General features: G+C 36.6%; 1 protein-coding gene across 1 annotated transcript in view; it reads right to left on the minus strand.

Annotated features, from left to right (window-relative positions):
* Window positions 1-14,094, minus strand: part of CDKAL1 (CDK5 regulatory subunit associated protein 1 like 1) — a 408,038-nt gene that overhangs the window by 31,888 nt on the left and 362,056 nt on the right. The window contains exon 13 of the mRNA XM_018077689.2: window positions 173-256. Coding sequence (XP_017933178.1) covers window positions 173-256 — 84 coding nt within the window. The remainder of the gene's footprint in view (window positions 1-172; window positions 257-14,094) is intronic.

Below are 14,094 nucleotides of genomic sequence, written 5' to 3' on the forward strand. Positions count from 1 at the left end.
TATTTACAACACAGAAACAAAATATTTCATAAACAAGTCTTGTTAGTCACATGTTTCCTGGAAAATACTTATTTCTTTCCTTGTTTTTTTGTATCGTAACACACTGTGCTGCTGAGATTATCAGAAAGCAAAGATAAAACAAAAAGATGTTATCTGGTTTATTTAACTGTACCTGCTCATAGAAAGGATTGTGAGCAACGTAGTAATTGGAGTCAAATGATTCTTCTGTTACCAGAACTCTCTGCCTCTCACCAACCTGGAACATAGAAGATGAGAGAGATGACTCAGAAAGGAAAAATAATTAATTATGCTGAGAAGAGAACTGCAACTACAAACAAATGTTCTTAGCAGAAATAATCAAATTCTCTGAGGAAATTCTGTGTCAGCAAGAAAGTGGAACAGGAAAAGCTCTACTTTAAACTGTCTAAAACTGACAGGGTTAAAAGTCAAAATTAAGGGCTAGAACTGTGGTGCTATAATGGTTTAACATGAAAATCATGTTCAGAAATATATACTGATTTTTACTTATTAACATGATAACAAATAGAAATGGCAGATATGCACAGAGTCCATTACATCTTCATCCAACTAATGAAAAAATTGTGCAATCAATTACTCAAAAGGTATATTTTCTTTAAAGGCCACACTTGTTATTTACAATGCTAGGGCACCTCTTTATCCCTTTTTGGTGATCTCACCAAGCTGTGCTTGCAAGATCACACTGATTTCCATTACAGTGGAGCCAACACTGCATATTACAAAGACTCGAGAAGAAGAGTTTTTAACAACTCTCAGACACAGGGATATTATGTAAGGCAAAATGGTGTAAAAAGCCCTGTGTTTAAAATTCCCAACTTCCAAATGCCCCAAAAGAGTTTAAGGGAAGCACCAGTTTTACATTTAGTTAAATGAAAGATGCCAAGACAAATCATTTGCATTTAGGGGCCAAGTAGATATGAAACTAAATCTGAATTTCCCCAAAGTTCAAAATCTCTCACATAGCACCTTTTGATTTTGTCCATTACTGAGTTGTGTAATGAAAATGTATAGCTTAATTTCTACAAACCTTGAAGACATTTAACTCACATTTTTAGTCTGAGCTCATCTCTATTTTTTTCCATCTAAATGTGCCCTGGATTATTTCCAAACTATTTGACAAATGCATTCTGCAAATTACAACTGTCTAGCAAGTTAAATTTACTCACTGCTTTTATTACTATTTTGAGACTCAAAAAGGTTTCACATTTTACTCCGAAGTTTTAATATCTATGAGTAAAGTTACATTCAAGACTCTTCCCCCTCCTTGAAAGACTTCCACCACATCCTAATGGCAGCTGTTACTTAGAAGTTTTAAGGCCTCCATCATAAGGTTGATGTGAACTAGCAAGAACTTGCAGATCAGATAATAATGTTTTGATTTTTTAAGGTACAAGCAGTAAAAGTAAAAGATAAGATTAGAAGTTTCTCTAACAGTCAATGGCAGAAAATAGAACATTAAGAAATAAGAACAGCAATATCACATCTACATTACAGTATATATATACTGTATATATGCATATATATATATACACACATGATACATATATAATTCTGCACTTGCTGAACAGAAAGACTTCATAGAATAACTCTTGCCTTCTCTTCCTTGTGCACATATCTAAATATTCCCAAAGTAAACCCTGGAGAGAAAGGGAGACAGTAAGCACCCAGCTCATTTCCCCCAAGGCAGTTAGAGTTCATTCTCAGGACTGCAAGTGTGGGGTACAGCAGAAGGGGTAAAACCCCTGACTTCCAGACCCAGTAACAGAATCTGAATAGCAGAAAAGATGTATATATTTGCATACTTTTAAGAGGTGTTTAAGAATTGTTTTTATAGCACATTTAGAATTTCCATTCATGTTTCTCTAGGAAGTCAGCAATTACATATAACAACAGATTCAACATACTCAAATTTTAGTAAAAATTCGGTGTAACCAACAGTGAGGCAGTTTTTTAAAATTATTTTCAAGAAAACAGTTATTCAGTTCAAATACTCAAAGGAGTTTTGCAAAACATGTCAATAAGACACTTGAGATAACTACTCCAATAATAAGATTTTCCCTAAACTGAGAGGTTGTGTTACTTCTATAATATTTGAAACCATAGCTTTTAAAAATCACAACTCAATATCTGCTGTAGCACTAAAGTGCTAAAGTCTCAGATGTCATGCGATATTATGAAAAAGAGGAGGACAAAATAAGCAACATTCACCCTTGGGAAAACATGCTACCACTGAAAAGCACCAAGGCCAATCACCAAGTCACATCCTCACATTGCATTCATTATTTACTGATACCAAAACTTAGCAAAACTGGCTCAAAGCAATACTGGGCCTGTAACTCATTTCACAATTGTCTTGTGGTTCCCTGGGTCTCTCTTATCACCACGTTCTGCCATCATTGCCGCTATGAGTCCTGCCCGTGAGGCAGGCTGAGCTACATGTGTTATCTTCATACTCTCAGATGAAAGAAAGGCAACCATATTATTAAAAAAAAAAAAAAAAAATCAGAGGGAAGAAGAAAAGAACACCTGTGTTAGATCATTTGAGATAAATTGTGGTTTCTTCAGAGACACGTTGCCAGTTTTTCTCATCTTTGCTTCCATGAGCAAAAGAGGTCAGGTCTCCATGTCCCAGAGGGTTAGACTGAGCTTTTGGGCTCAGAATTTCTTGGGAATGGGAGGAAATCAGGAAGACTAAATTTTTAACATAGCATCAGAACTGTGGCATTTAAATTGAGCACCAGAAGTGCAGAGGAGCCAAACAGCCTATACCAATTTACAATACACACAAGACTAAGATGGCACACTGTAGGGAATGCAGGTAAACCCAGTAATTGTTCACTTGATGAAGGTACTGGATTTGTAGCCTTGGTCAAGACCAAACTCACAGAAAGATACAATATTCAGCCATTTGCAGACTCTTTTGCCATAACAACAGAAAAGGAAAATTCCATTTAATGAGTTAGGCCATTGAGTATTCATGATCTACAAGACTAATTGGTTACATGCATTTGTAAGACAGAAAATGACTATCTATCCTGCATCCAAGCATAATTAAGAAGAAATGTAAGTACGCAGAATGCAGCTTTGGTATTGAAATTTGTTCAAGAAGTGTAATATGTCATCATTTCTGCAATTATTCCCCTGGGATCTCTAAGTGCCTAAGTTTCACCTCTCTCAAAATTTAAATACGCAGAAACCAGACACGATATCTAATAACAGTCATAATTATAATAACCTTTGATGATTTTTTTCAGGCATGTACCAGCAGAAGTAGTTCAGTATCTTATTTTTATTCCTATTCTTTCATCTGCTTCCACAGGTACACACGAGTTCCAGCTCTCAGGGAACTACAATTCTGCCAAAGCATCTGGAACTTAGGAAACTCAGCCCTGACATCTCAATTTGGAAAGGTTTCCTATAGAAGCATTACTTTTTTTTCTTTATGGATGGTAGTATGAAAATTCTTATGAAAAAAAAACTTGCCTGGCAACCTCCCCCATCCCAAGGTGGACTGGTCATATAATTTACGCAAAGAGAATTTGTTTTCACCAAAAACAGTGCAACAAGCGCTGCTGGTCATATCACTTCCTACACTGAAACAGTTACCAGGAAGTTTGTAAATCTCAGAGTCAGTAATGAAATCACTTAGGAACTTCTATTTCATTTTCATTTATCCTACAGGAAATTCTGACATGATAATTCTTTAACTCAGTTTTTCCTTTACTGGAAATCATGAAAAGCAGTTTTTCCAGCTGGTTGATTTTATAAAATAATTGAACTGTAAGATATTTCCAAAATCCTTATTGGCTGCAGTCAAATTAAGTTTCTTTTTTAAACCAAAACTGACTGAATCACCTAAAACACAAGACTGGTTTTTAAACTCTGCAATAGTTTGGTTGTAAAGGACTGTCCCCTTTTTACATGCTTTGACAGAATATTGCTACATAACGTCAACAGTGGCCTGCTGTAATTTACTTAGATAATTTATACCTCTAATTTTTTTTTTACTTAATGAAAACTATGATTGCACCAGTTTTGATTTATTGCTTATTACAGCCAGAGCACATAGCACACAATCTTTCTCATTGTTTTCTTCTCATTTTTTTATCTGAATTTTGTTAGCTTTGTTTGTAAGAGCCTCTGTTTGGCTAAAAAAAAAAAAAATTAATAACCACTGTCTTTCTATATTTCTCCCATAGAAGATAACACACTGCACATGTAGCATCTCCATTGATTTAGAGACAGTTGCTAAAGCCTCCTTCAGGTTGAATTCAATTCATAGTCGAATTGATGAGCATCTCTCAATTCATGTTGAAGGAGGCTGGCTTGGATTCTGACCCCAATCATTATGGAACATACTTAGTACAAAGCTTGGAAGCCACATAAAAAGTTGCTTTCCTGTATTTGTTATTTAAATACATCATAAAGCAGGCAATAAAAAATACAGACTGTCACAATTCACGTGAGTATGTTTTAGCAGATTATTCTGATGTACAGAATATTTCTGGTAAACATGCATACTTTGACCTTTACTAAGTATAGCAAAGTTTAAGCAAAAGTAATTTAGAAAGTGTTCATTCTACATCAGTTTTGGTGTACTTCTCTCCTGATTTTTCAGTTGCAGTCTAATGATTTTAAATATATTTTAATAATTATGCAGATGATGTATTCTTCCCCATAGAGCAGGCAAGAACTGCAGGACCTACTTTTTATGAATCGAGTGAATCCTTCTGTAAAATAGAAGCCAAATTTCTTGAAAATTATAATTAAGCATTCTCTAAGTCTTTTATTTATACATTGTAGGTATTTTCTCCTCCCGACAGAGAAGTCTAAGTGTGCCACAACCTCCCTGAAAAAAGATGAAGTTCATAGAAACTTACAAAATGGTCCCATTTTGATGACACCAGAATACATCTCTTTTCAAACTCTCCTTTGTACTGCTTTGTTCAGCTATGCAGCACTGCTCCTCCAAATTTAGGGTGTATACATACATCCCTTTCTGAAGGTAGTACGGGAGAATGGACTTGTCTCAGAGTTTTTCTACAAAGTTGTTAGGGTTTTAAATGTGGAGACTGGAAAACAGTAATATTAAAATAGTTCAGCTCCTGAGCATGATAATTTTTATGCCAGGATAAAAATACTTTTCAGCATACAGCATAGACAGCTGCCACTTCACTACGGCTTATGTTACAACTGCTGTCCAATTCCAGATGGGTAGGTGCCTCCTTTTTATTCTGTTATGTTCAGTGCATAACCCTGTACAGAAATGAAGTAACACAGTGACATGAATATTTAAAATTCTGTATCTTTTACTTCATACAATAATTAATCGGATTAATCTTTATAACATGTGTCTGGCCCATTTTACACCTGAGGAAAGGAACAGAGAACCTGACCGCTACAGTGCTGCAGAGTAAGCAGCAGATTTCACCTCATGGGTTTCAGATGTTCCTGCTTCCTCCTCCCAGACCTAGACATTGCTACCTCAGTCCTACACCACCACTGATCAGCAACAAAACCAAAATTCTCAATCTCTTACATAGACTACAGAGCTATGGATGCTCTTAAAATAAATTTGTTAATTGACAGTGGATGTTACTGGTCCCCCTATACACATCAGACTGTTTTGTACTTATGTCCAATGCATTAAATTTTACCATTTCACACTTGCTATGAGTCAGTGTTTTTCCCTTACTTACACTGCTCAGTTTTTTTGCAGCCTTGGAAACAGCACTGGGTGGTCATCTTCACACACAGGAAAGCACTTAGCTCTTAACTAGTGAACTCTAGAATCCCAAGTGAAAAGCAGACAATCTTCATCAAGGTGTCTCATTTCACTGTCAACCAATACAGTTTTGTTAAACCACGAATATTAAACTGCCCATCTTTAAACAAAGCTGCCGAAATTGTACTTTAAAAGGATTGTGTGAAATGTTTGATTTATAAAATTTCTAAGCAAATGGCCTTTTTTTTGTTTTGTTTTAGGCACACTTGCTTCAAACACGCTGCTCTTTCCACAGCATCATTCAAAATTCAGAATGGACACAGGCAACAGATGCCCACAGGACAAACTCTTTCAACCATTTTCCAGGCTGGCTTGAGACTGTGCAAGCAGGAAAGAAGGATTAGATATACATTAAAAGACAGCCAGCTCTGATAGCACACAATCAGCATAACAAAAAAGTGTCTCAAGCCTTCAGCAGCAGGCAATGCAGCTCATTAAAAGCAAGTGAACCCCTTCTCTTTGGCCCCCTTATGAATTTGTTGGCATAGCTATAGGGGAGGGAAAAGGTAGGGAGAGAAGGAGGCGAGAGATAGAAGTAGACTGCTTCTGCTGTCTTGGCCCATTGCTCACGCTTCAGGGTAAATAGATCCTTTCTATTACTGTGCACCTGCATCTGACTGCTTCATTTTGATTTGGTCTCCTGCTGTGAAAATGTAGCTTCTCCCAGCACATACAAACTCTGCCATGCAGCTCAGCTGAAAATTATATTCAGAGATGTGAGCGGTGACCTAAAAATGACAACTGGTCCTCAAAATATCTGATTCCTTTTAAATTCTGTAAGTTTGCATTTTGCTTGTCTCTTCTTTTCATTGCCTAGAAAAGGGGTAATAAAAGCAGTATTTTGACAACTCTGTCATACTACCGTTCTAAATTTCATTGACTGTGTACAATATTATAAAAGGAAAATAAGTTTTCCGAAATGGGAGATATATTTCGCCCCAAAAGCAGTCTCTCTCATTTGGATCTTTCTGTTGTAAACCTGGGCTTAAGCAGTAAAAGGATGAGATGTCAGAATCTGGTTTTATTCTGGATCCAGCACAACGTTGCTAAGGCACTCTGTCTGTTTTCTTGTGGTCTCTGAAATGCTGTTTCCACACATGCAAAATCCAATTCTGATTATTACACAGAGTAGTGACCACAAAGATGGGGAAGTTGCTACAGTAATATAAAATACTCTACGCAGAACTGGTATTTGAAACTATCACATAGCACGAGCCCTCAAGCAACTGCCTTAATGTAATTCTGGCAAAAGCCTCTCCCCTTGTTTTTTCAGATGATCTTACAATCCCCATAAAACTGTTGCAAATACCTACAGAAAAAGTCCAAACGAAAAGATCAGCTCAAAATAGGAACAAGAAACATCTGAGAAGGTAAAATATGTTTAAGGTCTTCCTTTCATACCCAAAATATTTCACAAACAAAACAAAAAACTAGACAAAGAGTCTTCCCCTAAGGAAACTTGACATTTAAAATATAAATATGGGAAAGCATACTATCAATGCTGATCTTTTAGAATGGAGGATGGCATTTAGGAGAATATTTTAAAAATATTTTCACCTTCCAGTCAATTTGGCAATCAGATAGATTATGGTGTAACGAGTAAACAAATATTTAGGTTCTTAAAATTTTATTGTTTTTTTTTTCCTAACAAGCTAAGCCTGTGATGAAGTGAGGTGACCAAGCTTAAAACCATGCTTGGTCTTTGTTAGGGAAGGCCATGCTTTATACTTCTTCTGTGAAATTATTTAAAATTACTTAAGATTGGGTGTTTCTGTTGGAAGCAATGCCTTAAGATACACTGCATATTTCCAAGTGATTTAAGCACAATATGAAGTGGCAGTTGCTAAGGCAACAATATGCAATTCCTGTTTCAGTGATCTCTTTTAACAGCTGCATAAGCCTAGACAAGTATCAGTTATATGAGAATTTATAAATCATCTTGGTAAATACCCTATCAAATAACTCCTCCAGAAATTGCTTTAGGAACTTGCAATACCAAACTGTTTATTCAGACTAAAGTCTTGTCTACACTACGGAAATAAAACTGCTCACCAGTGGCTCTGTCAGAAGGGTGCTGATGTAGCACAGACTGACCTAACACTGTGTTCAGCATCCCCAGCTGTTGGAGAGAATTGCCAGTAATAACAAAAGGCCCCAACGTAAACGTCACTCCAGTAAATTGCAGGCAGAACCGCACTTTGCTTCCTCACAGACAAAATAAAGCAGGAAAAAGTTAGGAATAAATGGAAATACTGGATTGAAGAACACAGGTGACAAAATGAACACAGCACTAATACACAGCACTAACAGTCAGTACTGTCTTCCCTGACATGATACTGGAATCCCCACAGTAAGACTGGGTGCTCCTAGAATACATCTATAGCCTGATATTTTTTTAATTAAATACACCAAAAAGACTGCTCCAAAAAGCTGAGCTTCTCTCCAAAATATCACTACAATTTTTCTCACCCTACAAGCGAGGCCAATCTTCTCTGTTCATCTCATCTGAGAACAAAGGGAGAGCAGATGGGATAAAACAGAAAAAACAAAGGTCCAAAATGACCCTGGTATGCAAAGCCAAACCCAACTCTCCCCCTAAATTCACTAAAAGCTTTGTTAATATGTTTAACAACACACAAAATACGTAACATAACATTTGTTGCAAGGTAATTAACTTAGAACACAAAATGGTGGCACTAACAGAGAGAGTTCAAAAAAAAGGTATAAATATGTATCAGCTTTCTTTTCAAAAGAATAATAAAACTCCTTTTGCATACACGAATCACAGGCTACTAAAAAAAGCAACTGAATATCGTCAGAAGCTGATAATGTTAATGAGGATAGGATAATGATATTATTTTATTTTGAAGGTAGACACTACATGATCAAAAATTGCACACTTCAGGGGGTTACTTCAATCTAAGGAAAGGTAAGACCCTAGAACTGCTGACACTTCCAGTGGCATAGTGCTGAATGACAAATAACATCAAGGGCTTACAGAGGGAACAAAGTGAATGATTCATTAAAGAGTGATAAATGTAGTGTGACTTTATGTTGTTTAGAATATAATAGTCACTACTGTCAAACTAGTTGTAATGCATTTTACTATTTTTAAACTATATGCCAATCATATGCATCTGAAAAAAGTAAGTAAAAGAAACACCTCTTCATTAGCATACTAGAATAATAATTCTGACCAGTTCTTTATTATCCATTAAAGGAAGTTAAAAGAAATCAGTTCAAGAAAATTTTAAGATAAATCACTTCTGTTCTAGAAAAAAAAGAAAAACATTACTACTATGGACTAAGTTTTTAGTTTTTCTTTCTTCTCCATAACCTACTCAATTCTCAAGGCTAAGCATAAAGTTATCACAGAAACCTCAATCGTGTGCTTTTGTATATGCCTGAGCACACTACCTTTTGCATGACATTAGATGGGAATATGTCAAATTAAAGATTTCACTACTTTGTAAATTCTTTTCAACACCTATACCACTGTGTGCAACCTTCTTCTCTTTAAAAAGTCCTTACGTAGCCCAGGCAGTAAGAAAAACTGGAAGAACACTAGGGGTTTGGAAGAACACTAGGGGTTTTTACAATCTTTCAAACTAAGCAGACTTTGCTGTAGTCGGATTTTAACGAGACAAAAAGAGAAACCAGCCAGACAATTTAACTGCAAGTGAAATTAATTATTGAGATGGGTCAACAAGAAATATGCTAGAGTTTCTAACACAGATGTTAAGGTCAAATTTTAAACTCCTTTAATAAAAAAAATTACAGCTGATGTCAAATATTTTGGCTACATTTCTGTGCATATCACATCACTAATCAGACTATTACATTCTCACCTAGTAGGTTTCCAGTTCCACACCAAGTGTACTAGTTACATTATCAGTAAAACCAGTAAAACAGTTTGGACATACACACTAAACAATACAATGCCTAGACAGGCCCAAAACTTCTTACAGCGCAAAGTCTTTGCTAACAGATGAGTACTAGGAAAATAATGATTGTTCAGCAATTGCATGACAGAACTTTTTAACCCTCTCTGTGGGTATGGCAAGAGGGATAATATAAGTGTATATGAAAATGGGGATTCAGAGGGAGTTTTACACATTGTTCAGCAGTCTTGGACAGTCAAGAAAGGAGTGATCCTGCCTGTCTTTATGATTTTTGCTGACCATTCACAAAGGAGGTTGATGGTTGTAAAACAGGGTCTCAGGAATAATCTTCTTAAGCCTCTGTGACAAAAGCCTGCACATACAAATAGAATGTGTCATGTAAATACCACAATGCTCAAAGGGAAAAATATTTCAAAATTCTATTTATGGTCATTCCCTTTTGTAAGTAATCTGCAATTAATCACAGTCAGAATGCAACATAAAATCAGAGGCACAGGAAGCAAATCACCTTTCATTAAGAGAAATGTATTAATGAATGTGGCACACTAGGCAGAAATCACTGTTGTATTCCCATAACTGCTGTAAATCCTGTATTCTAATGTTCTCAAAGCCAGACTTATGAATGTACCAGAATTATGTGGAAATACTTGTGACAAAAGTTCATCCATTTGTTTTTGCTGATGCCTTCAATCAATTTGGATAATATCAGAAGGTCAGTAGTATGCAACATTTTATTTTCCTACCCTGACATTTTTCTCTTCAGTTTCCACCTTTCAGAGTATTATTTTACCCATACCTGACTGGAATGAAAGTAAATAACATTCCCACTCTTGAGAAGAACTCTCTAAAAACTCAAGAATGGCAAGACTTCTCCTAGCTTCTTTCCTCCTTCTGCCTCCATCTTACTGATTTGCCCAACGTTATCACACTTTTCCACCATGCCTGGCCTAAGACAATTGTTCTTTTTATTTTCCCTGAAAATTGCTCTGCTCCTGAAGGGACTCTGTGAACCAGTTTCATGTATGGAAGAGGAAGCACAAACCATTGTTTCAGTTTCATCCACATTGAGATGCTCCAAACATGGAGAAGGAAAACTGATGCCTCCATGAGAAAAAATGAAACTTACTGTTCTCCACTTTCAGAATCTACACCTCTTTCCCCTTTTACACCTCTCTCTCTATTGTACACCAGTAAAGGCAACAAAACAATAAGCTGCCAGTTTTCAAAGGCAAAATGCCAGTCAAATTGCCTTTTAAACAACTGAGATGGGGCACAAAATGAGACAGGCTTAGGTCTTTTTAGTCCTTCTTACACTTTAACAGCTAGCTACAAATTCTCCAAAGAGAATTCTGGATCAAAATCAGCCTTACATTATTTGTGTTTTATCTCTACATCAGAAACAGCAAGAAGAGCATAAGCTACTTTCTGTGAGGTAAATACACGAAACAGGTATGAAAGATAGGAGAACAGAATAGTAGTTAGATTTTACACTGTTTCGTGCCATTATGAAGACTAAGGTGCTTGGCACAATACCTATAGCTGGGTTCATCAGCGGTACTGGTCTGGGCTGATGCAAGCTTTGTATTACAGAAACAAAAAAGATTGTCAAGAGCACCAACACGGGGTCTAGAGTTTTATTACCATAATGAGAAAGAAATGAGAATGAAGTTTACTGCCTAAAACTAAGGCGGCTCTTGGTTAAAAAAATTTAGGACTGTTCCCTTCTCCAAAATGATGTGGTAGAAATGGCACCACAATTCACCACACTAAAAAACATCATATCTTCACATAAAACTAGATATTTTCATCAGTTGTAGCTACCAAACTTTTAACCAGTATCTCCTGCATCAAAGTGACTCTCTGCATATTTGCACTTTCGTCCTACCATCTTTCCTTGCTAATACGGTAAAAACGATACCTCGGGTTCACTCAGGTTTCTCAAGCTCCAGAAACTTGACAAGGATTACAGTAAAGACAGGGATTCATGACGGAAAACTGCGCACAAATTTAATTGAGAATTACTAGAAATCTTTTCCAAATATTTAAATAATATTTAAATGGTGGTAACAGAACTGAGCAACACAAAGGTTTCGCACAAGTTTTGTAGAATTAAAGGGCACCGCCCTCATCACACCCATCAGTTAGTTCAGCAAACCATGTAACAGTGCCAGTTTCAGACGCAACGGCAACACATTTCCATGTTGTTAGGGATATGGTAAATTTACATTTCTGGAGACCAAAGAACAGATCTTAAATTTCAGTATTCTCAGAAGCAACGTGATTGACCCGGAGAATTCTCACACTGTTTCTACCACTCAGGGGCACGCTCAGGGCTGGTGCCTATCTGATGGGAGAGGAAATGAGGCTGTGCTGATTCCAGACTGTTTTCAGCGAGCTAGGCTGGGGGCCTACAGCAAGAGGCTGTCATAGCATGGGACAGGATTTCTGTGGCGAGGTGGTGAGAAGAAACCATGCCATACTTTAGAAACCATAGCAACAAACCTGTGAAAGCAGTTGTTGCCTACTACCACAGTGCAGGTTAGTGTTTTGGAACTTTAATCCATTTCATGCAATTAGGGCAGGATTACATTTTTCCCTAGCTCTCCTGTTTGCTGCATTGTTATTTAAATGTATTACATAGTACATGTTATTGCATAGCATATAGAATTCTAGGTGAGTATAAATCATAAAATAGATACCCAGCAACTGTTAATATATTTGGTTCAAAACCTATTATTACATGAAAAGAGTCTCCTTGTCTGAAGAAGTCATGGCATAACAATTTTTGTCTGAACAAAGAGAAACTCTACAACATCTTAACTGTGAATATCAGTAGCTTCATCATTAAGTCAACATGAAGTTGGGCATATTATTAGATTGCTTTTTAGTTTTCAAGATCATAAATTAAAGCAGGTTACAGACAAGTCTTCCAAAAAAGCCCTGCCATTTTATATAGTGAATTTTGCTATGTTCCATCATACTTGAAAGCCAGCAGAAAGAGTAGAGCTTTTGCTATATTTTTTGAGGAATACTGTTAAACTTAATCTCTGAAGAGTGCTTCTGATAAAGGAAATATTTTCCGTTTTACTTGTTCTATTTAATAAAGGACAGAATTTCTTCAGGTAGTATGAGATAACTAGCCCCATTTGTATTTGAAGGACTTTGAAAATACATTTTTTAACTTTGTCATAAAAATTCTGACCATTTAATAAATTTGTCCAACATTTTTCCAAATAAATTCCTTTAAGCTATAATGCGGTACGATAAGCCAGAGCATGTGCCACAAGTGATCTGATGGGCAAAGAAAATGCCCCCAAACCAAAAATTCATTCTAGAAACCTAGAATGGTCCCAGGTCTGTTTCCTTTTATCAAGGCCAGATGGCAAGGCAGGAAATATAAAGGCTCATGACTGCTAGTACCTTGCAATCCTCACACAACAGAAGCCGGACCGCTGAAGTACAATATTTATGAATGACATTAAAAAATGGGACTGATTAAAAGAAAACAAGGACTTCATAAAGAGGCAAGGAAGATGAGGGGCCCTGGTAAGTCATGTAATCTACTCTGTCATATAAAGAGCCCATTGCTAAGAAAGGGCCTAACTCACAGGTTTCCCTATTTAGATGGTTGCTATTGGTAATAATTGCTCACAGTCGATATTCCCTCTGCTCCAGGGTTGAAGAAGAGGTAATGCCTCACTTTCTAGGAAATTATTCATGACCCAGCTTCAGTGAAGAAGAGGTTAGCCTCTCAGAGAGGCTGAGATGAGTTATATGATCCAAACTCAAGAGAGCATGAAATAAATGCAGAACCTGGGAGAGAGGATATGCCATTTCATTTACACAAAGAGAAAGGAGATTGAACGAGGAAAGAAGTCAGTAACAGAAAATCTGTTTATGAAAGAAGCGGATCAAGTAGAACAGAGTATCTGGAAGGGCTTTTTGCAAAATACAGATCAAATAGCATTATCTGCTCATACTTCAGGCTTCTCATGCATCAAGTATAAATTATTGCATGGAAGAGAACATGCTTTCAGAATCTGTTTATTGAAGAGAGTCAGGCAAAGAGTTTGCTGCCCCGCTCTCAGAGAGAATCAGCTTTAGGCCTTGTCACATCAATGATTTATAGGGTGACACTAGGGAAATCAATTAAGCTCTCTACGCGCCCCAGTTTTCCCATCTGTAGTATAGGGGCAAGCCGTTATTCAAGGAGAGTGCTTTTCCATTTTATAGCTTTTCTTCTTTGCTCAGGTGTTCGTTATTTTGCTAGTTTCTATACTAGCAAAAATATTAGTCTTATATGAATGTGGTTTTTATTTTAGCATTAGGCTATAGCTGTTCTTCCTTCGTTTTAACTGTTTTGTTTTT

This window comes from Manacus vitellinus, unplaced genomic scaffold (genome assembly GCF_001715985.3).
Source record: "Manacus vitellinus isolate BGI_N305 unplaced genomic scaffold, ASM171598v3 scaffold_39_pilon, whole genome shotgun sequence".
NCBI lineage: Eukaryota > Metazoa > Chordata > Aves > Passeriformes > Pipridae > Manacus > Manacus vitellinus.